The sequence below is a fragment of the Sus scrofa genome, chromosome 9, assembly GCF_000003025.6.
Source record: "Sus scrofa isolate TJ Tabasco breed Duroc chromosome 9, Sscrofa11.1, whole genome shotgun sequence".
Classification (NCBI taxonomy): Eukaryota; Metazoa; Chordata; class Mammalia; order Artiodactyla; family Suidae; genus Sus; species Sus scrofa.
In genome coordinates this window covers 48072885-48096014 of record NC_010451.4, presented here as the reverse complement: position 1 = coordinate 48096014, position 23130 = coordinate 48072885, and the positions used below count along the sequence as shown (strand labels likewise).

The 23130-nt window shown below is 47.9% G+C and overlaps 1 protein-coding gene across 2 annotated transcripts in view; it reads right to left on the bottom strand.

The window, feature by feature from the left end:
- Positions 212-23130, bottom strand: part of GRIK4 (glutamate ionotropic receptor kainate type subunit 4) — a 455817-nt gene continuing 432898 nt past the window's right edge. For both annotated transcript variants that reach the window (XM_021062992.1, XM_021062991.1), the window contains 3 exons: positions 22613-22741; positions 5117-5235; positions 212-1029 (listed from right to left, as the gene is read on the bottom strand). In XM_021062992.1, the coding sequence (XP_020918651.1) occupies positions 673-1029; positions 5117-5235; positions 22613-22741 (605 nt within the window). In that variant the 3' untranslated portion in view covers positions 212-672. The remainder of the gene's footprint in view (positions 1030-5116; positions 5236-22612; positions 22742-23130) is intronic.

The following is a 23130-nucleotide window of genomic DNA, read 5'->3' as shown; positions in this document are numbered from 1 at the left end:
GGAGAATTCAGCACCTGGAGTCTGATGCACTGGCCGCTCCATATCCTAGAATTTAGGGAAAAGGAAAAGGGATTATAGAGACTTCCATTCCCTACCCCAGCCTCCCCTTCCAAGAAAACAAAACAACCAAATAGAACTGAGAAGACAAGAAAGCTAAGAACAGGAGGGAAAGAGAGAAAGGGGAAGGCAAAAGAACATTAACAAAAATATACAAATCCAGAAAAGAAAAACTTCCCTGTTGAGTTTAATTTTTGTTTTTTTTCCTGTAAGAACTAGACCCAGGGTACAATGGCCCCTTCCTGGGGGGAAATTCCACTGATGGTGTCACTAATTCACTGGACGGTCTGGGCAGGGACCCCCACCCCGACGACTCTGAACTTCGGATGGGAGGGGAAGGCCCAGCGGGGGACACAGGACTTGTGGCCAGGAGGGAGCGGCCCTTGCCCCTCTGGCGGGCGCAACGTCTCTGGGTGGCCCCAGCTCCCCGGAAGAGGGCGCTGTCTCTGGCTGGGGCGTCAGGCTCTTTGATCTTTTTGTAAAGTTACTGGATCCAAAATCCAGAGAGAAGTGTGGACGCTGTACAAGTCCGGGGTCCCGACGTACAGCCGCGCCGGCCCAGCGTATCCCGCCTCCGTACGGGGCCGCGAGGCGGAGCATCCTCGCCCTGCTGAGCTACTCGGGTTCGCTGCTGTTGGTGGTCTTCTCCCACTCCAGGCTCTCCTCGCTGCGCGCGGGCGACGGCCGAGCCCGCAGGCCCTGGAAACGGCGGCACTCGGGGCACACGCGGATGTGCGTGCAGCCGCGGGCCACCAGGGCGGCCTCTTGGGCCAGTCTCTGCGCCAGCTGGTCGGGCTCCCCGGCCCCGCACAGCTTGCCGTTGCTGAGCGTCACGGTGCCCCGGGGCCGACGCTCCTCCGGGATGGGGGGCCGGGGCGGAGGCAGGCCGGAGCGCCGCCGGCGCGGGTGGACACTGTCCTGACACAGGATGATGCTGCGCAGCTCGGTCACCATCTCCTGGCAGACGGACACCTGGAGGAAACGAGGAGGTCACAGCCCAACCACTCAGGACAGCCCCCGAGGGTTCCCTGCGGGCTCTACTGGGTGCGCCATTAGAGGGCAGTGTCTCAGAATTGCACAGTCTTACAGAATGGAAGACCTTGCAACCCCTCTCCTCACTTCCACCTCCTTTTTAATATTCAGACATCCTCCACACCATCGTGTTCCACAGCCCAGCCAGCTGGTCGTCTCATCTTTGTTTGAACACCTTCAAAGACAATGATCTCACCATGTTGGGAAAGAGCCTGTACCATTTTTGCCCATTTCCCTTAAATGCTGCTTCCGTCTACGGACTTAATTCTTCTTCCTGAAATTTTCATCCACTGATCCCAGTTAAATTTGGACCTTGAAGCTGACTAAATAAATAATCCCTCTGCCGGATGTCAGTCTTTCAAGTATTTGAAAAATCAACCATGTCTCCAAAAACATCCTGTTTCCAGGCTAAAGAATCTCATTTCTTCTTTTTCTTTTCCTTTCTTTTTAGTCTTTTTAGGGCTGCCACCCAGGGCATATGGAAGTTCCCAGACTAGGGGTCCAAGGTCCAAACCCAGCTGTAGCTGCTGGCCTAGCCACAGCAACCCCAGATCCCAGCCCCTGGTGATCTACACCGCAGATCGCTGGCCAGGCGGGATCCTTAACCCACTGAGCGGAGGCCAGGGATTGAACCTGCATCCTCATGGCTACATGTGGTTCATTACCGCTGGGTCACAATGGGAATTCCTCTCATTGCTTTTAATCAACTGGTTATGGCTGGAAAGGAGGCCATTCTAACAAAGATTTATAACAACAAAAAGAACAGTCACTACTCCTGCAGCTCCACCATCTCCCGATAAGAAGCTCTTGGGTCCAGCTGTGTTTCAGAATATTTTGGATTTTGACAAGGTAATGCCATGCATATGCAATATATTATGTATCATAGCCAGTGGGGCCTGGGGAGGAACCTATAGTCAAATACATTAATATTTCTGTAGCTAAATCTACATAAGCTCCCATACCAAGTGAGATAAAGACCGCAAACATTAGCCCCAGACAAGTCCTAGTCAAGGTTTGTTGCCAAAGGCATTAGCATCAAACTTACAAACAACTTGGAACTTTCTGAGCTTTTCCAGTTGGAGAATTGTGGATGAAGAAACATGAGCCTGTATCATGACTACTACCTTTATACCCATTTCACAGATGAGGAAATGGAGGATCAGAGAAGTTAAATGCTTTGTTGGACATGACTTGACTAACAAATAGCCAACCCAGAATTTGAACCTAAACCTACTTACTGCCGAGTGCATACATGCTCTGCCTAACTCTGCTCTGGGCTGGAAAGGACGTTTTCTCCCAGCAGGATGGGAAAGGAAGCTTTCTGTTCTTTCATGTTCTTTCTTCCAGTCTTCCGTTCTATCAAGAGAACAGTTGTTCTACGATAGTCAAGTAGTTAACATGGCTTTTTCTCTTCTTTATAGATGTTGAGAGGGCTTGACCTCCCCACTGAATTTTTCAAGGTGCAACCAGACCATGGGTGAGCTCTTTGGAGAGTAACCCAATGTCCACAGAGCCTCTGCCTGAAGCAGCTACAGAGAAGGCGAAACCCCTAACAGAACATGTCCTGAGTTAGGACTGCAGCCCTGGATTTTAAAGCCACGGTTGTTACTAAACAGCAGAGACTCATGGCAAGTCTCAAAACTTCTCTGGGTTTCTGTAACATAATTACAACAGATGCACCACCACCTGCCTAATCTATTATATGGGACAAGAATATAAAGACATATAGTTATTGACTGTCAACTAAGTCTCAAACACTGCTTTGCAGTGGAAATACAGACACAAAAGATCCAGTCCTTACTTTCAGGCAACACAAGGTCTAGTAGCCATACTAGACCTTGAGATAATAACTAATTGCCACACAGTGTGTAAGTGCTCTGTGCTCTGGTTCCAGGGGTGCTGGCAAGGAAGAGGAATGAGGAACTTTCTGGTCTTGGGGAGAAGGCAGACCTGGGGAAGTTTTCACGGGGAGAGGAACACCTCAATGAGGTCTTAGGAAGTGGTAAGAGCATCACCATTTAAGGAGTCAGACAAAGGAGAAAGTTCGTAACGCTGGGGGTGGGGGGACCAAGACAGCTTAGAGCAGGCAAGGGAGGAGAGAGCTTCTGGAAGGAACTGTCCACTTCATCAAGGGCCACACTGAGCTCCAGAAAGGCCCAGAGGGTTCTCTTTGGTTTTATCCATTGGGAGGGGTCAGACCTCTTAGCAATGACCTTTCAGTGCAGGGTTGGGGAGAAGCATATGTCCCGGAGTGAGGCCCCTGAATGGGAGGTAAGGACTTGGAGACAGAGGCAGTCAGGTCACCTGGGTTCAGTGTAGGGGTGGGGAGGGCAAAAGCAAAAGTGATATGGCTAGTATTTGAAAATACAGGATACAGGAGTTCCCTTTGTGGCGCAGCGGAAACAAATCTGACTAGGAACCATGAGGTTGTGGGTTTGATCCCTGGCCTCACTCAGTGGGTTAAGGATCTGGTGTTGCCATGAGCTGTGGTGTAGGTCACAGACACAACTTGGATCTGGTGTTGCTGTGGCTGCGGTGTAGGCCGGCAGCTAAAGCTCCCATTAGACCTCTAGCCTGGGAACCTCCATGTGCCACAGGTGCGGCCCTAAAAAGACAAAAAAAAAAAAAAAAAAGGATATGCATGAGCATATTTTTGGATTTGGGGGAAAGAACAGGCAGAAAAAAATAAAAGGGAGAAAGAGGACAATCCTAGAGAAGATGAGGAGAGATAGGAACAAGGCAGGGATGGAGGGATGACCAAATGTCTGTGACAGCCCCGGGGTGGCTCCCGCAGTGGGTGAATTTTTAAGTGGGGGTTTTACTTTGGGGCTGGTCATTCCTGATTTCTTGGTGAGGTGGGGAGATAAAATTATCCTCTAGGCATGAAGGAGCAAAGGGGTGTGAGGAGTGGGTGATGGCTTAGAAGTTCTACTGGGGGAGTTCCCATTGCGGCTCAGTGATTAACAAACCCGACTAGCAACCATGAGGTCGAGGGTTTGGTCCCTGGCCTTGCTCAGTGGGTTAAGGATCCGTGTTGCCGTAAGCTGTGGTGTAGGTTGCAGATACGGCTCAGATCCTCTGTTGCTGTGGCTCTGGCCTAGGCCGGTGGCTACAGCTCTAACTGTACCCCTAGCCCGGGAACCTCCACATGCCGTGGGTGCAGCCCTAAAAGACAAAAAGACCAAAAAAAAGAAAAAAAAAAAAGTTCTACTGGGAAATGGGGAAGAAACTGAACACAAAAGACGAAGAGATGGTGGGCAGTGTTGTATGGAGGCTGGACCACAATAGGTTTCTAGGGGTGCTGTGCTGTGATGTACGTTTAGGAGCTGTTTCTCCAGGGTCGATTCGGGAGGGAGGTTTGGGGATGATTCAGCGCTGGGAGATTGAGATAGCAGCCCATGTGCTTTAAAAACCAAATAATGCAAGTAGCATGTAAGGATCTGTGCCCCTTTTCTGGGGTAGAATGGAGGTAGAATGAAACAAAATATCTTCCTCCTTCTCAGACTCTCCCATCTCTGTGGAGTTTACATTAACCCAGTTTTTAGGCCACAGGTGGGGAATAAAACTTATGCAAAATTCCTGAAGAGGAAGATGTCATTTTTGGCTCTTGTGAACTGGGATATCCCTAAGCTTTACCTGCAAGGCAAAAACATACTTAAGATGGAAGAACCAAAGCTGTCGTGTCCATTAGTAACCCGGTACTTTCACCTCTTTTTCTTTGTATTATTATATCTTAGCATCGTGTAAGACTTTGTTGTTCATAAAACATTTTTCACATAGTTATTTGCTGGGCTGTTTCCAACAGGAATCTGAAGCCCAGAGAGGTTAACGTGTGCTTTCTGTGGCTGCAGAGTTAGTAAGGGATGAAGCTGGAACCCGGATCGCCTGCCCTCGGAACTGTGGGCGCCCCACCCTCCCATGGGATTGATTTCACAGGCTCTGTCTGAAGTGACTTTTGCCCCTGCATGAGCCTGTGAACTCTGCCCTACCTGCCATCACTATAGGTCATACCCCTTAGAAGGTTTACCTCAGTCGCTTCAGAATGCCGGAGGGTCCACAAAAACTCCAACATAGCCATAAAAATGGCCACGATTAAGCCACAAATAAGAACCACAAAGATTCCACCAATATTCTCCATGCCCAGTCCTGCGAGAAAGTGAGAACGAAAAATAGTGTCAAAGAGCTGGGACACACAATCATTCCATCATAAATGCCGAACATTATTTAAAACAACCAGATCTTGAGTCTTATAGATGTTTTCCACACATATTCCTTGAAGAGATATAAACATGCTTTTGAAACAAAAAATGCAGCATATCTGGGGTGGAGGAGGCAGGGAGAACTAGATGCTCGTGGGAGGGACTGAGAAACCTCCAAAGGCTGTCTGGGGTGGGAGGGGTGGTCGTTTTCAAGAGGACTCAGGCAAAACTTGATCTAGTGTGTAGAAATGTGATACCAAAATATCAGTGAATTCTAGCAGTTTCACAAAAAGTGTATTCAGTCTTCCTAATATTGTGTTTGCTTGATAGAAAGCAATTATTTTAACCAAACTAGGAATAGGAAAAATTATGTTTACTTATCAGTCTCAACTTGTTACTAAAATACTTACTTGTAAAGGAAAGCTTTTTATCCCACCAGACCAGTGGTTCCCAAACCTGGATGCCATCAGAAAACTCTGGGAAGCTCATTAAAAATACAGATTCCTAGAGAGTTCCTGCTGTGGCGCAGTGGGATCAGTGGCATCTCTGGAGTGCTGGGATTCAGGTTCAGTCCCCCTGCCCAGCCCAGTGGGTTAAGGATAGATGTTGCCATAGCTGCAGCTTGGATCTGATCCCTGGCCCAGGAACTCCATAGGTGGCCAAAAATTAAAGGAAAAAAAAAAAAGATTCCTAGTCCTTACCCTAGACTTAGTGAATCCGTGTCTCTGGATATGAGGTCCTGGAATCTGCATTTTTTTTTTTTTTAATGGCTGCACACATGGCATATGGAAGTTCCCGGACTAAGGACGGAATCTGAGCTGCAGCTAGAACCTATGCTGCAGCTGCAGCAACCTTGGATTCTTTAACCCACTATGCCAGACTGGGGACCAAATCCTCACCTCTACAGCAACCAGGGCTGCTGCAGTCAGATTCTTAACCCACTGCACCATGGCGGAAACTCCACAGGCATCTGTATTTTTAAATGCACTTCACAGGTGATTCTTTTCTAGCCAGGCATAAAATGTGGGGAGCATTGTACAGGTTCCTTGAAGTCAGGTCTAGTTTCTGGTTGTAACCTTGTTGCCTTGTACAATACCTGGCATATAATATATACTCAGTAGATATCTGCAGAATTGTAGGGTTGTTTCATTGCCACAGTGTCAAACACTGAGTTTGCTATGTAATTGGATGCTTATTTTGGTACTAAAGACACCCATACGTTAAGGGAGTGTCATAAACATATGAAACCCTGCTTCCAAAGGGGCCACAGTCATAAATCAAAAAGCACCTTTTCCCACAGCAAATATAATACTCAATGGGGAAAAACTGAAAGCCTTCTCACTCAAATCTGGAACAAGACAGGGATGCCCACTCTCACCACTGCTCTTCAACATAGTTTTGGAAGTCCTAGCCACACCAATCAGACAAACAAAAGAAATAAAAGGCATCCATATAGGAAGAGAAGAGATAAAACTGTCACTGTATGCAGATGACATGATACTATACAGAGAAAACCCGAAAGACTCAGCCCAAAAACTACTTGAACTGATTAATAAATTCAGCAAAGTAGCAGGATATAAGATTAACATTCAGAAGTCAGTCGCATTTCTGTATACCAGCAATGAAATATTAGAAAAGGAATACAAAAATACGATACCTTTTAAAATTGCACCTCAAAAAATCAAATACCTCGGAATACACCTGACCGAAGAGGTAAAGGACATATATGCCGAGAACTATAAAACTTTAATCAAAGAAATCAAAGAAGATGTAAAGAAATGGAAAGATATTCCATGTTCCTGGATGGGAAAAATCAATATTGTAAAAATGGCCAGACTACCCAAAGCAATCTACAGATTCAATGCAATCCCTATCGAATGACCCATGACATTTTTCACAGAACTAGAACAAACAATCCAAACATTTATATGGAACCACAAAAGACCCAGAATCGCCAAAGCAATCCTGAGAAACAAAAACCAAGCAGGAGCCATAACTCTCCCAGACTTCAAGAAATACTACAAAGCCACAGTCATCAAAACAGTGTGGTACTGGTATCAAAACAGACAGACAGACCAATGGAACAGAATAGAGAATCCGGAAATAAACCCTGACACCTATGGTCAATTAATCTTTGACAAGGGAGGCAAGAACATAAAATGGGAAAAAGAAAGTCTATTCAGCAAGCATTGCTGGGAAACCTGGACAGCTGCATGCAAAGCAATGAAACTAGAACACACCCTCACACCATGCACAAAAATAAACTCCAAATGGCTGAAAGACTTAAATATACGACAGGACACCATCAAACTCCTAGAAGAAAACATAGGCAAAACACTCTGACATTAACATCATGAATATTTTCTCAGGTCAGTCTCCTGAAGCAATAGAGATTAGAGCAAAAATAAACCCATGGGACCTCATCAAACTGAAAAGCTTTTGCACAGCAAAGGAAACCCAAAAGAAAACAAAAAGACAACTTAGAGAATGGGAGAAAATAGTTTCAAATGATGCAATGGACAAGGGCTTAATCTCTAGAATATATAAACAACTTATACAACCCAACAGCAAAAAAGCCAATCAATCAATGGAAAAATGGGTAAAAGACCTGAATAGACATTTCTCCAAAGAAGATATACAGATGGCCAACCAACACATGAAAAAATGCTCAACATCGCTGATTATAAGAGAAATGCAAATCAAAACTACCATGAGATATCACCTCACACCAGTCAGAATGGCCATCATCAATAAGTCCACAAATAACAAGTGCTGGAGGGGGTGTGGAGAAAAGGGAACCCTCCTGCACTGTTGGTGGGAATGGAAACTGGTACAGCCACTATGGAGAACAGTTTGGAGATACCTTAGAAATCTATACATAGAACTTCCATATGACCCCGCAATCCCACTCTTGGGCATCTATCTGGACAAAACTCTACTTAAAAGAGACACGTGCACCCACATGTTCATTGCAGCACTATTCACAATAGCCAGGACATGGAAACAATCCAAATGTCCATCCACAGATGATTGGATTCAGAAGATGTGGTATATATACACAATGGAATGCTACTCAGCCATAAAAAAGAATGACATAATGCCATTTGCAGCAACATGGATGGGACTAGAGAATCTCATACTGAGTGAAATGAGCCAGAAAGACAAAGACAAATACCATAGGATATCACTTATAACTGGAATCTAATATCCAATACAAATGAACATCTCCTCAGAAAAGAAAATCATGGACTTGGAGAAGAGACTTGTGGCTGCCTGATGGGAGGGGGAGGGAGTGGGAGGGATCGGGAGCTTGGGCTTATCAGACACAACTTAGAATAGATTTACAAGGAGATCCTGCTGAATAGCATTGAGAACTTTGTCTAGATACTCATGCTGCAACAGAACAAAGGGTGGGGAAAAAATGTAATTGTAATGTATACCTGTAAGGATAACTTGATCCCCTTGCTGTACAGTGGGGAAAAAAAAAAAAAAAGCACCTTTTATCCAGGAAAATGTCAAGAGGGTAGCTTACATCCTGTGCTGTTCCAGAATGTTTGCACATTTGAGTGTTTGTTCAACCACTCAGCAGTGCCTTCATGGAACATGGAGCTATGCTGGTGTCAGGGAAAGCCAGCTTCATACAAAACTAGGAGATGAGCCATGGTTCAGGAGGAGAAATCTGACACTGCTTTCTGCACTTTGGAAAGCTGGAAAAATAGCCCTACTTAGCCATTTCCAGATGTCTTGGGTTTTGTCTCACAAAGCCTCAAATGGATGTCTGTTGCTTTTCCTTTTAAAAATAAAAGTGTGGTACAGTGGCTGCCTGTACTAATGATTTGCTGCAATGATGCTGAGGGCTTGCATAACAAATGCAGCAGATGGATTATATAGTCTGGTCTGCGGTTCCACACAGCCAACTCTTGGGTACCTATGTGAATACAAGAGCCTCTATTTTAAATAATCAAAAACAGGAGATGACTTAAACACTCAGTTCTAAGGGAAGGCATAAAGGGTTTGGAGCCGATGTCTACTTTCCTGGAGGAAGGTGCTTGGGCTTCATTTGAACACCTGCCCCTCCAACCTGGGGCCATTTGGGCAGCAGTTTTTAAAAATTTGTTTTCTTTTCTTTTTAGGGCTGCACCTGCAGCATATGGAAGTTTCCAAGCTAGGAATCGAATCAGAGCCACAGCCACAATAATGCGGGATCTGAGCCACATCTGTGACCTACACCACAGCTTGAGGCAAGGCTAGGTCCTTAACCCACTGAGCACGGCCAGGGACCAAACCCACATCCTCACAGATACTGTCAGGTTCTGAGGCACAAGGGGAACTCCTGAGCAGAAGGTTTTTGACCATAGGAACATCAGGGAGATAAAAGGAACTCTTAAGGGGGAATGCACTACAGATGGGGTGTCCAGCCACAGCTTTGGGGTGTGAGAACCAGGTACTGGGATGTGCGTCTCAGTGTCATGGCCAAACTAGCTTCTCCAGCTGGCCCCTATGGAGAAAGGGATCCCTAGTGAAGGGATCCAAGAATGCCCACCTGTTCAGGTAAACAGAGGCCCAAGAGACTGTGGAGTTGCCGCAAGACTTTCCTATCCCCTTCAGGTAGCTCTGCGTGCTATAGAAAAAAGACTAGGATCCCTTGAAGGGCTCCACTCACCCCTCGGTGTTCTGTAGAGGAGGAGTTCTGCCCTCCTCAGGTCCAGTTCTGCCATCTGGACTCTGGTGCTTCCCTTCCACCCTCAATCATTACCAGAACCTCCACATCTTTTGCTCCCTACTGGCTCTTTCTCTGAGTGCATGCGTACGTGCGCGCGCGCGCGTGCACACACACCGCATACACACACCCCTTTCCCTTCTGACAGAAAAATAAAAAAATCCTTCTTCCCCCTCCAGCTCTATCTCATGAACACCCCTCTCCTTCCTTCCTTCCCTGGCCAAGCTTTTTGAAACAGTTGTCTGTATCAGAACTATTTTAAGACAGCCCTGAGAACGCTTACATTTGGAAGCCCCATCTCCCATGAAAGCAAGTACAAGAAACGCACCCACATCTTACGTTAAACACATTTCAAAAATTATGCTTCTGTTGTGAAGGAGTGGCAAGAAACAGTTAATGTATAATTGGCTGTGATTTCTCTGCAGTCATTGTGCAGACAAGAAGAGACTGTTTGCAAAAGGAGAAACATCAAACCCCAAAACATTGTTTCTAAATGTAATGAACTTTTTATGAATATTAAATTTAAAAATTAATGAAGTTGAAACAATGTCACATTTTGGAGCTATTTAATTACACGTCTTAATTTAATTTTGCACTTTTCTTTTTGCATTTCGAAGCTAGTATTTTTTTTTTTTTTCAGACCTTAAACATAAATTTGGACGCTTGAAAAGCTTTTAGGTGCTGGGTAGTCTGTCTGCAGGTACCTGAAGGAGAAAATGATTCTGTTCTGAATTCACTTTTTTTTTTTCTTTTTAGGGCCACACCTGTGGCATATGGAGCTTCCCAGGCTAGGGACTGAATTGAAGCTGCAGCTGCCGGCTGACACCACAGCCACAGCAATGCCAGATCGGAGCCCCAGGCAATATACACCACAGCTCAGTGGCAATGCAGGATCCTTAACACACTGAAAGAGGCTAGGGATTGAACCTTCATCCTTATGGACCTTACGAACCTTCATCCTTCTTAACCTGCTGAGCCACAATGGAAACTCCCTGAATTCACTGTTATCCCATGCAGTTTTGTCTTGCACACTAAAACCAAACTTAGCAAGGTCACCACTGAACATTTTGTTTCTGACCTATTGGAATTTTTTCCAGTCCTGATCTTAAGTGACTTCTTGAAACACTTGACATTGCCAAGCAAGCCCCTTCTTGGCTTTTTATGAAGCCATTGCTCTCTGCTCTCCTCCACTCTTCCCAATCTCCTCTGCCTGCTCTGAGGCATATTCGCCCATTTCCCTGCCTTTGGTCACTTGCCTCTCCTCCATGCACTGTCCTGCTGATTCGAGCTCCTAAACATGTTTCATTTCAATTTTCTTACCCTTCTCTCTATCCCTCCTACCACTTCCCAAGCTCAGGCCCCACCACCTTTTGCTTGAACTTTGGTAGCAGCCTCCAAAATGACATCCCTGCCCATAGCTGTGTCTGCCTGCATTCTACCATCCACACAGCTGCCCGAGTGACCTTTCTGATCAGAAGCTCTCTGTCTGATACATCGGGTATCATGCCAATACTGCATACAACAATACATTAGTTTAATGTTATATATCTGGATTTCCCTTGAAAGGAAGACTTCCTTGAAAGGAAGATTCATGTCTTGTTCAACTCTGTAACCTCACAGCCATGGACCCATCATAAGAGCCCAAGAAATGTTTACTGAAAAAATGAGCTGACAGGAGCTCCCTGGAGGTGCAGTGGGTAAAGGACCAGGGTGTTGTCAGTGCAGCAGATCAGGTTGCTGCTGTGGCACAGGTTCAACCCCTGGTTGAGGAACTTCCACATGCTGTGGATTTGGCAAAAAAAAAAAAAAAAAAGCCAATAGAAGGAGGATAAGGCCATTCCAGGGTAGAAGCTTGCATTATCAAAAGCTTTGGATCCATACTGTGATATGTCTTCTTCCCTCCCAATTAAATGTCGTTTAAAGTTATAGTGAACTGTGCCAGCCCTCATCGAGTGCTCCCAGCAAGGATGCAGAGGCAGGTGGCCCAGACTGTGGGACTGAAAATGATGTGGATGATCCACATCCATGGACTGACCGCACGAGGTCCTGGGCAGGGGTGGGGGGATGGGAAGGGTTATAAACAGACAGGTGATCCCTGCTGGGTTAATCGCCCACAGATCAGGTTTGAACAGGATGCTGGTAGAAACCATGAGTCACGGAAACATAGCCTCTCTTTCCCACAGCCACTCTTTCCCAGCTTCTCGCATTTCAGGGCCAGCATGTTAATCGTGGTGCCGGCTCCAGTGAGCTGACTCCAGGCTGAGCAGACCCCCGCCCTCTGCTCCCCCCAGGAGCGAGGCTTGTATACCACTCATGCCTTTAGGAACTTATTGGAAAGTGGAGGCAAGAATAGATTGCTGGCAAAGTCGGAATTGAGAAACAGATGGAGCGGGGAGCGGGAGTAAGGAGGGAGCGGCAGTTCCGTTTAGCACTGTCATTAGTCAAATGCCTTCTTCAGCTCCCAGCCATCACTCAGAGGAGCCTCAGATGTGGGCCCCCTCCAATCCGACTCCGAGGCCCTCTCTGCACCAACAGATGCCTCCACATCTGCAGGGGGTCATCTCCTCCAGCCCTCCCTTCCCTTCTTCTTTGGGGACCACAGAGAAGCCATCCAGACAGACGGTGTTCAAACTGAGATTTGTCTCCTGACACTTGAGTCTCTGCACTCCAGCTATGCCCCTGCAATAAGACTGCATTCACCAAAATGGAATCAAACACTCCCCACAAACCCCTGATTGATTAAAGGCTAACCTGGGTGTCACTCACAGGTTGCTCACAAATACAAAGGAGAGTTGACAAATGCAAATGAAGAACCATCTTTGAGTCTAGAACTATGGAAGGGAACAGCAACCTGGAAGGAAGGGGGCATCTCTGAATAGATCTGAATCTCTACCCACTCACCACCTGCTCTGTCTTCAGTTATGATCGGCAAATCATCACTTCTTGGATTCAGGGGCACACAGGTCTCAGGCCTTAGACCCTGTGCATATCTCCAGGTAATCCTGGGAAATTTGCAAAGGAGATGCAGGAAGCTCCTTTTGAAGAGGAGCCTGGGAAGCCAAGAAGCAGAGGCCACAGGAGCCATAGGGCAGGTGCAGAGAGAGGAGAGTCTGGTACCACAATCCATCAAGGGACAGTGCCTTTAGTCTTTGACATCGGTCAATACATTTTCCTAGAGGAGCTTCTGTCAACTGAGCACTATGCTAGGTGCTGAAGCTCTGTCCCATCTTCCCCATGGAAAACATTCAACAAGAACATGGATTCTTTGACCAATATGACTTTCAAGCACTTATTAATTCAGAGCCACTGTCACCTACATCCATCCGAATACATTAAATGGTCCCACCTCTGTGGACTTATGTGTTGTAAATAGTAACTTCAGGTGCCAATGTGTAAGCTGATCTGTATGACCGTCCCAAAAAATATAAAGCGAATTGTTGTGTGTGTGCTCTGCAGAGGACTGCGGAATACTGAGTCTGCCATTTCTTCCTGTGTTCACTGCGACACCTGTTGACTAGATCTAGCAGGTTCTGGAGACAGCGATAGAAGAAGCCTGGGCAAAGGGACACAGAATATAAGTGGGAGAGAGGAGTTCCCATCCTGGCTCAGTGGTTAACAAACCCGACTAACATCCATGAGGACACCAGTTCGATCCCTGGCCTTGCTCAGTGGGTCAAGGATCCAGCATTGCCGTGAGCTGTGGTGTAGGTCACAAATGCGGCTTGGATTCTGCGGTGCTGTGGCTTTGGCGTAGGCTGGCGGCTACAGTTCGGATTGGACCCCTAGCCTGGGAACCTCCATATGCCGTGGGTATGGCTCTAAAAAGACAAAAAGACCAAAAAAAAAAAAAAAAAAAAGAGGGAGGGGAGAGCATCTGATGGAATTTGCAATTTATCAAAACACAAGTTATGGGAGAGGCACTTTTCAATTTAACAAAATATGAGCTCAAGCAAAACTCAAGCATCTCTTTGAAAATATTTTCTATCTCCTTCAAGTATCACTAAAACTACTATAAAGGTGGGTTAATAGATGCAAACTATTACTTTTAGGATGCATCAGCAATGAGGTCCTACTGTGCAGCACAGGGAACTATATCCAATCTCTTGTGACAGAACATGATGGAAGATAATATGAGAAAAAAAAGATATATATATATATGATGGGGGTCACTCTGTTGTACAGCAGGAATTGATACAAACTTGTAAATCAGTTATACTTAAACTAAAAAAAAAAAATTAAAAAATACTGCAAAGAAGGGCCACTGTCAGCATTTTACAGTTAAAGAAGCAGAAATTCAGGAATTTGCTCAAGTCTTCCGAGCTAAGATGTGAAACCTAGATAAATCTGACTGCCCAGCTTATGTTTATAAAAATACAGCTGACCTTTATGAATGTTTACTATGAGCAAGCTCACCAGGCTAAATATTTTAATTCAATCCTAAGAGTTGCCCTGTGAAACTGACACTACTTTTACCTCCATGCTGCTGACAAGGAAACCAAGGTCCTGGGGTCAGGTAACTTGCCCAGGGCCCCCTGGCTGGCAAGGGAAAGTGCCAGAGCCAAGCAGAAGCCAGAGCCTGAGTCCTTTTCCCCTACTCCACACTGCCTCTTCCCAGAACTCGGGTCCTCATGGTCCCTTATGCGGCAAGGGCGTGATTACAGACCTCACCTTGGCTCCCTGATGTCTGAATTCATCCCTGGGACTACTCTCCGCCCGGAGGGACCAGGGACGAGGGTCCTATATATGGCCTATTTGTTCCACTCATAAAATTCCCTTCTTTCCTTGGGAACCTCACATCAAATGTTTGAATCAATGATTTATTGACTTAATCTTGGCTCCCTTTCCAGACCAAGTGGGGCTGTGGTCTTTAGAATTGCTGACTTCCTTTGATGCGGACACCCTGGGTCACGGTTTGCTCCTCCTCCTGAGCTCCTCCATGCTTTCTGGCACCCCCCCCCCCCCGCCCCAGAGTTTCTCCGCCTCTCAGCAATCAATCTGATTTGATTAGAAAGAGGCTTCCTCTGCAAGCATCACTTCGAGACACTATCTACATTCCCATATTCGGGTTTCTAGTCTTGGCTCTCTCCAGAGAAACCAGAGAACCAGAGTAATAGAGCTGGGCCCTCACAGAAGAAAGAGAGAGGAAAATGTCCCCAGAATCCCCCCTACCTCCCCCTCCCCATCACTCGCCCCCTCTCTTGCTAAGATGTCTCACACTTTCATTCCCACCGTGCCAGGCAGCAACCTTCCTGCTCTCTAAGGATTTTGTGAGTCAAAGCCACTGGCCTCTTTTCCATCCTTGAAAGGGGACCCTGACTTTCACAGCCCGGTGGTGTATTTCTGTTCCTTTGAAGCCTGATGGTGAGCTTGCGTTTTTTCAAGATAAAAGTATTTAATTTCCTTGGAATTCACCAACTCCCTTTTTGTCTAGCCATTGTTCTGCAAAGCCTTCGGTAATTCAATCCTCTTGAATTGGGAGGCCGGCATCTATGAGTGGCTAGCGATAGTTCTTTTTATAGGAGTTGAGTGTGAAAATAAATAAAATAAGTGTTTTCGAAAAGACAAGGCAGAAGACATGGAAAGCGCTTGGAACGGAGCCTGCTTCTTTTTGTAGTTCTCCAGTCTTCCACATGATCTGCCATTTCGTTTCGCAAGCTGGGGATGAAGGTCGCCGGTCCCTGAGCTACAGGCAGGGAAAGACACCGGCAGGAGATGGAGTGAAGGGGTAACGTTATGGTTCCCATCAGAGCCAAGGAGGACCTGGCAACAGACTCAGATCAGTGGCATCACCCCCATGTTAGGCTTCTTCTCTGGAATTTGGCAGTGATGCTGGGGCATCATAATGGATTAAAAGCGAGGTAGCCTGAGCTCCTTCTCTTTGAAATTTCTCACGTTTTAATAGGATAACAAAGTAGAAGAGGATTGCGTGAGGCACGGCACATTGTCTGGTACATTCTAATTAATGTCACTCTCAGTTTCAGAGGTCTCTGAGAAAAGGACAAATCCCACTCCTGCCATAGTTCCTGTCACCTCCATCCCTCTCCACCTGCTCCATCTTCTCCTTCCCTTAGGCACACGTGGAAGCCAACAATTCCAACCACGAAAAGAGAGGTCCCCCAGGAGCTGTTTTGGAAAGCACATTAAAAGGACCGCTCTTTGTTCAACTGGAGACACAGGGAAAAACGTGGTCCTGCGGCTCCACTCCTGGCCTCCACGAAAGACTTAAAGGAAGAGATCTTTCGGGTCACGCTGGTCCTGTTCTTCTGCCACAGAAGGAGAGTCTCTTGAGCAGCGAGTTATATTCCGTGAGTCTGAGGGCTAATGTGTCAGAGAGACCAAGCAGTGGCTCAGCTGGTACCAGGCTAGCACTTCTGCCCTGGCTTGGAGGGGGTCACGTGGACTTTCGCGGGACCAGGAAGCCTTTTAGCCTCTCCAAGTGATGTCTGCTTGGGTCCCAGGCATGGCAGAAATGGGCCACTGCATTAAACTGGCACTCGAGTCTGTGGCTGGGATGGGAGCCGAAGCCCTGGCTCTCATGGTGATTTGCACAGCCTCTCCCAGTCCGCCCCCTCTTGGACATCAGGGCTGATTAATAGCCCCTCTTGTTCTAAAGGACAACTACACAGAGGCTAGTCAACATCAGCTGGTGGATAGAAGCCTAGCATCTTCTGAAGCACGTGGGGTTTGGGCAGGATGGCTTCCGCTGTTTATTTTCCCCCTTCATCTGCTCAGTTCTCTTCTCTGTGCCAGGGAACATCCAGTCCCCAAGTGCAGAGGGGAGGGAAGCCTCCTGCCACTCCTTTCCATCTTCCTGGGAGCCTGCTTCCCCTGTCTCCCCTCTCCATCCATCGTGAGCTCAGCTGTCAGATCAAACCTCTGTTTAGGATGGGGGAGGAATTTCCCAGGCCAACTGCTCTGCAAAAATAAGACAACTTAGTTTTTCTTTCTTTCTTCTTCTTCTTTTTCTTCTTTTTACAACTTTTTGTCTTTTTAAGGCTGCACCTGCAATATATGGAGGTTCCCAGGCTAGGGATCGAATTGGAGCTACAGCTACCAGCCCACACCACAGCCACAGCAATGCCATATCCGAGCCTCCTCTGCAAGCTACACCACAGCTCACGGCAACGCTGGATCATTAACCCACTGAGCAAGGCCAGGGATTGAACCTGCAACCTCATGGTTCCTAGTTGGATTCATTTCCTCTGTGCCATGACGGGAACTCCAACAACTTAATTTTTCTATAAATGTACATAACTACTACCTCAAACTCCCATTTCCACCCGATGGCCAAAAACGTAGACATGTCTTTATGTTTACATTTCAGGTTTCCATTCAGTTAAATACAGTGTTTTCTCTGTTCTTCCATCACTCCTGGATGTATCTCAGGTCTGAGGTTGAGAAGGAGATCATGTGTCATGGGGATGGGCTTAGGTGTCTGGTTAGTCTTTGTTAGATATCTGGTCTTTTTTTAAATTATTATTTTGATTTTTTGTCTTTTTTGGGCTGTACCCAAGGCATATGGGGAGGTCCCAGGCTAGGGGTCGAATCAGAGCTGCAGCTTCCAGACTACATCACAGCCATAGCAACTCAGGATCCAAGCCGCTTCTTTGATCTATGCAGAAGCTCACAGCAATGCTGGATCCTTAATCTACTGAGCAAGGCCACATCTTCATGGATACTAGTCCAGTTCTTAACCCACTGGGCCACTGTGGAAACTCAAGATGTCTGGTCTTAATGCTAGATTCCACTTTGATTTCCAACATCCTTGTCTGGAGCTTAGGAAGATGCAAGCCTGTCCCTGGGCCCCCTCTGACCTGGCCCCTTGTGCCATCTCTTGTGCCCCTACTCCACTGTGGCATGACACATACTCCTGGATTGTGCCGAACTCCAGAAGCGAGCAAAAATCTCTCTACGTCTTGGACTCCCCAAGATTCTGGTAGTTCTGTCTGGCACTCTCCATCTCCTAGCAGGGCAGAAGGCTCCTTCTCAGGGCCCTGCCACAGCCTAACATATGCTTGCCCATTCACCATCTTTTTATCTGGTTTGCAGACTGGGTGGCTTGGCTCTTTGAACGTCTAGTGTCAGCTTTCTGCCAGGCTTTCTTCGGGTACTGGCCTTCTGTATTCCAAAAGAATTTTCCAACAAATCAAAAACCTTGACTTCTAAAGACATTGTCTCTGCTGAGCTGTAACAACTGCCTTTGGAACTTAAAGCCAATAACTCAACTCTGTTCCTCCCGAGGCAGCAACTGTCCCCTGGAACCACGAGTGCCACCGACAGCTCAGAACTCCATCCACTGCACCTGCCTTCCTGATGCCACATCTCATCCCAGAACCTTTAGGGTCTGTAACCAAGGTCTCCAACCCAGTCCAATGTGCTGTTGATATGCCAAGACATATGCAAAGCTCTGAGATGTTTATAGGGCATCTTCCGGCACTGGTTTTACTTAGAGTTTAGGCAGGCAAAGCATTTTTACATTAAATAAACATGTCTATATTATGCTGTAAGATACAAAATTCACATGTGTTTTTAGGACAAAACAGAAGCCTTTAAGGAAATTCCAAGCATGCTGGGCTGCTTTAGACCATATCCCCAGATCCCCAAAAGCACATACCCAGTCTCCTCTGCTATTACCTTCTCCCACGGGAAAGTCTAGGACAGATGGGTTTGCTGTCCAAGTGCCTTTACCCAGTTGTCTGTCAATGCCCTCTTAACTCCAACCTCATCCTACTTCTGCAAACCAATTTCTGAGCGTGACAACTGTGCCCCACAACATTCCCAAAGCTGTGACTCCTAATGGATGCTTCACAGTCCAGGCCCAAGGTCTCGGTAAACCTGCCCTGTCTATTGCTCAGAATGAATCCCTTCCTCCTCTCGGCTTCAGAACACTTTTCTGTGCTCGGCTCTATGAAAGCATTCCTGCAGTGCAACCATTACAGCGACTCTCTGTGCCTCGTTCTAGGTTCTAAACCTCTTGAGGGCAGGGCTGTCTCATTCCTTTTCACAGCCCTGGAGCCCAGCACAAAGCCTGATCCACAGAGGTCTACAAGGTTTGCTGGCTGCAACCGGGGCTCTGTGAACACTTTCCATCCAACAACCGGGTATCAGGTCAGGGCTCCTATTTGGGAGGAAACAGACCTGGGAAGGAAGTGGGACCTGTGCTGGTCACTGGGGATAGAAAAGTAAATAAGACACAGACCCTGCCCTTGAGTTTTTCCTAGTCCTTGCGGGACAAATATCTTCAGACAAACTACTGTCCTCAGTGTTGATCTTAGAAGAGGTATTTAGCCTGGAGGAACATGGGGTGGTTGGGCATACCTGTGTCTGTGGACACTGTTCAGACCTTTCATGAAGCCATCACTGCTTCTTTAGGCCTAGATTTTGGTACAAAACCAGTTCTCATTGTTTCCTTTGTGCTTTGCTGAATGTATAACATAATTTATCTCATTCCATTTTCACAATAGCCCTGAGCGGGGGGGGGGGGGGGGGGCGATGAGGGCATGATTATTATTATCTTTCTATTCCAGAGAGGGAAACTGAGGCTCAAAGACATTTCACAGTGTGTGTAAGTAAGAGGTATTTACGGGGTGGAGTCCATCTGACACAAAGCCCATGATCTTGAACCCTAGCCACACTGCCTCAGGGAAAAGAACCGTCCTAGTGGCTGTCAGTAGAGGAAACAGGTATGCAGGAGGGTAAAAGTTTGATGAGCTCCATTCTTAGAGCAGGGGATGGGCTGGTGGCGTTGGGGGGAAGGAGTAGGGGGTGGGGAGGGGAGCCCACTGGACTTTGGATGAAATCTAGAACGGGAGCGAGATGACCTAAATTAAGGTCCCTGGGTGAAAACTATAAGGCACCCAGCTCCTGTGCCATCAACCCTGTCCTAGCCCATCTGCTGCCCTGTGACTGCTTCCCTATAGAATTAACAATACATGTAAATAAATACAAACAAGTAAGTAAGTGCACTGTGGCTGAGGTTAGGGGTCAGGGGTGAAAGAGGAAATGGGAGAGATGGGATCAACTCAGTCATGAGTCTTGAGGGGAAACAGGCTCTGGGAGATCAACTGGGATCAGGTTTATAAAGGAAAGGAAAGCCAGGAAACGGCAACCAGCAGGAAGGAAAAGAGTAAGAAGGCTCGGAGCAGCCAGAGCTGGCAGCTGGGGCCTGGTGGGGAGCCTGGAGGGGTCCCTGCATTGCTCTGAGCCCTTGCTCCTGGCCACCTCCTGCTTTGTTCCAGCCTCCCTCATCCATAGCATCCTTGCATTAGCACATATGTTCAGTCAGCCGTTTGGAGGCTGGAACAACATAGCGGAGAGCTATGGGCATGAAGGCTACTCAGGAAAGTAATTGCAGCAGTTTCATTCATCACCTTAGGGCGGCCCAGGAGGACAGAGTAACTGGTAGCTTTTGACAGCTATCAGTCTGTGGCTTTAACCACACATCCCACAAATACTTCTTGAGTACCTACTATGTGCCAGGCTTGGTAGGGGAGGCCAGGGACACAGAAGCAGATGAGACGGGTTTTAAAGGCGCCATCAACCAGGCAGGGGGACCAAAAGTCGCAACGCAGTGTGTTAAGTGTTCTGTCCAAAGTCACAGAAGTCATCTAAGCCACTGTGTGGGGAGAGGCTGGAGAGGACCAGGAGCTTCTGGGGCGACAGAAACCTAGGCATTTCTCCTATTTCCCCTATTTCTGGGTCCCAGGTCCACCCCTTCATTTGTTTTAAATTACTCCAGATCACAAGGCGCTACCATTTCCCTCCACCTCCTTGGAGAGAAGGCGCTCATTCCTATCCCTCTGGAGTTCACTGGGCCTGCAGAACAACTTCGACTTACGTTCACTTAACAATAGTCTTATTTTATTTTGACTATTCCAGGTCCAGCCAGATTTCGATTGCTATCAATCCACGTGTATCTTATGGGGAGGGGGCAGTAGAGGAGTATTCTGCTACCCACACCTTCCTGCTACAAACTGTCTATACAACCCGACCCTCTCCATGAGCACCCTCTCCTGCTACCTGCAGCACCTGCCGTCCCACTCAGAGCCCTGCCGGCTGCACTGATTTTGGCTTCTGCATCTGTCCTCAGGGTGCTTCTTGCCTGCAAGGCCACCCACCCTCCTTCCCTTCCTATCCCCATCCTGGGCATCTTTAGTTCATTCTCTCAAACCCACAAAAGTTCCCTAATGCTTTGCTCTGAACCTCCCTGACTTCTTTTTTTCGCTGAACAAGCAGAGTTAGTCTCCTCCATATTGAGCTCTGGGGAGTGGAGGGCCAAGAAGCGTGTGGCCTCCCAGGGTTCCTGCAAGGGAAGGGGCAGTATTTCCTCTAAATTACAAAGGGCTTGCCAACCCGCCCGGGGGCGGGTGTGGGTCTAGACCCGGAGCCCTCTCATTGCAGGGTCTGGATCCACACGGAGACACTTAGAAACACAAAGTCACTCTGTCACTGTCCCATGCTGGATAATCAGTCACGCTGAGCAGAGAGGGAGGCACAGAGGCATCACTCATTTCACTCCTCAGCTGCCTCCCCAGGGAGAGCGGGCTTAGGTAAAGTTGTTGCATATTTTAGCAAGGCTGCAGTAGATTACTAGGGTGACCGTATAATTTATTTTCCAAACTAGGACAGCTGGAGGATGGAAGGGCGTTCTAAAAATAACAAACAGGTATTAACTGATCTACAACAGATGTAATCCAAGACTATCCCAGACACACCAGGATATATGTTCGCCCTACAGAAAATCCCGGGTGTTCAGGGCCCCTCGACACTCCTCAATGACACGTCAGTCAATGACTGCTTTCCACCCAGCTGGACTTCTTATTCCTTCATTCACTCATTCAATAAAATATCCCTGTGCCAGGCCCTGTGGACAGCCCCGTGCAGAAGGCAAACCCTGCCCTCATGGAACTTACATTCTAGTAGAGGGGGCAGAAGGTAAATGAATTAGTAGAAAATATAATATCAGGTAGCAAAAAGCTCTGGAAAGAAAAATAAAGCAGAATTCAGGAGGGAGGAGAGGTGGGGGGTGGGGTGGGGAAGGAGGCCCTCTCTGAGGGAGCTTCCTGGGGGAGGCCAGTAGCGGGGAGCAATGCGCAGGCCCTGGGTGGGGATGGGGGGTGGGGAGCAGCCTGGGAGGCTTGGGGAACAGAAAGAAAAGGGGGAAACAGATGAGGCAGGGTCTTGAGAAGGCCTGAATTTTATTCCGAGTGAGATGGGAAGCCACTGGAAGGACTGTCCAGGCTGGGCTGCAATCTTAGGTGCATCTATACAAGAATCACTCTGGCTCCTGTTGGAGAACACACCGCAGAGGGGCAAGAACGGGAAGAGGAGGCCGAGCTGTGGGGGTGCCAGGGGCATGCGCCTCGGGAATGGGGCAGAAGTGGCTGGACCTGGGGAACATGGTGGAGGTAGGGCCTCCAGGACTGTGAGCTCAGCGGGCAGAGTGGGTACCCTACAATAAGCCGAGATCCTGGGACAGTACTGACCCCAGCCAGTCCCAGCCCAGCCCTCGGCTTCTTCTGAGGCTTGTCATTACCTGGAACTTGGACACCAGAGTCAAGCCGCTCCGGTCCCCCAGGCAGGCGGGGGCCCCGGGCACCCTTACCTTTGGCTCTGTGATCCTCCTCCTTCGGGCACTTGCCCCCTTCCCACCACTTGCGCTTCAGAATTTCCAGGCGGTTGTTCTCCTGCAGCTGGAGAATGGCCAGATCAAACTCGTCGCGGAAGACAGAGCCTGTGGGTCACAGGAGAGCCCAGAACACAGGATGTGAGCGCCGCTGTCTGCATCTCTGTGTTCCCGACCCGGCAAACCTCCCTGCCACCCTGCCCATGTCACACAGGAGGGGAGGGACAGGGGGTCCCTGCAGGAGCACTGCTCTCCACTCTCTCAGGCTGGGGCCCCTGCGTGGAGAGGAGCGAGTTCTGGGTCCATGCAGGACACCAGGGGGTTCTACTTTCCTTCTTTCCACGCTGACTGGGATGCTCAGCCCCTGGCCAAGACCCCATGGGGGTCAAGCGATACCCTTCCAGGCGACTATGCCGCTCACCTCCCCCTCGAGGTGCCACCACTTTCTACCTGGGTCAACTGACCTGACCATTGGCACTCGGGCAGCTGGTGGCCAA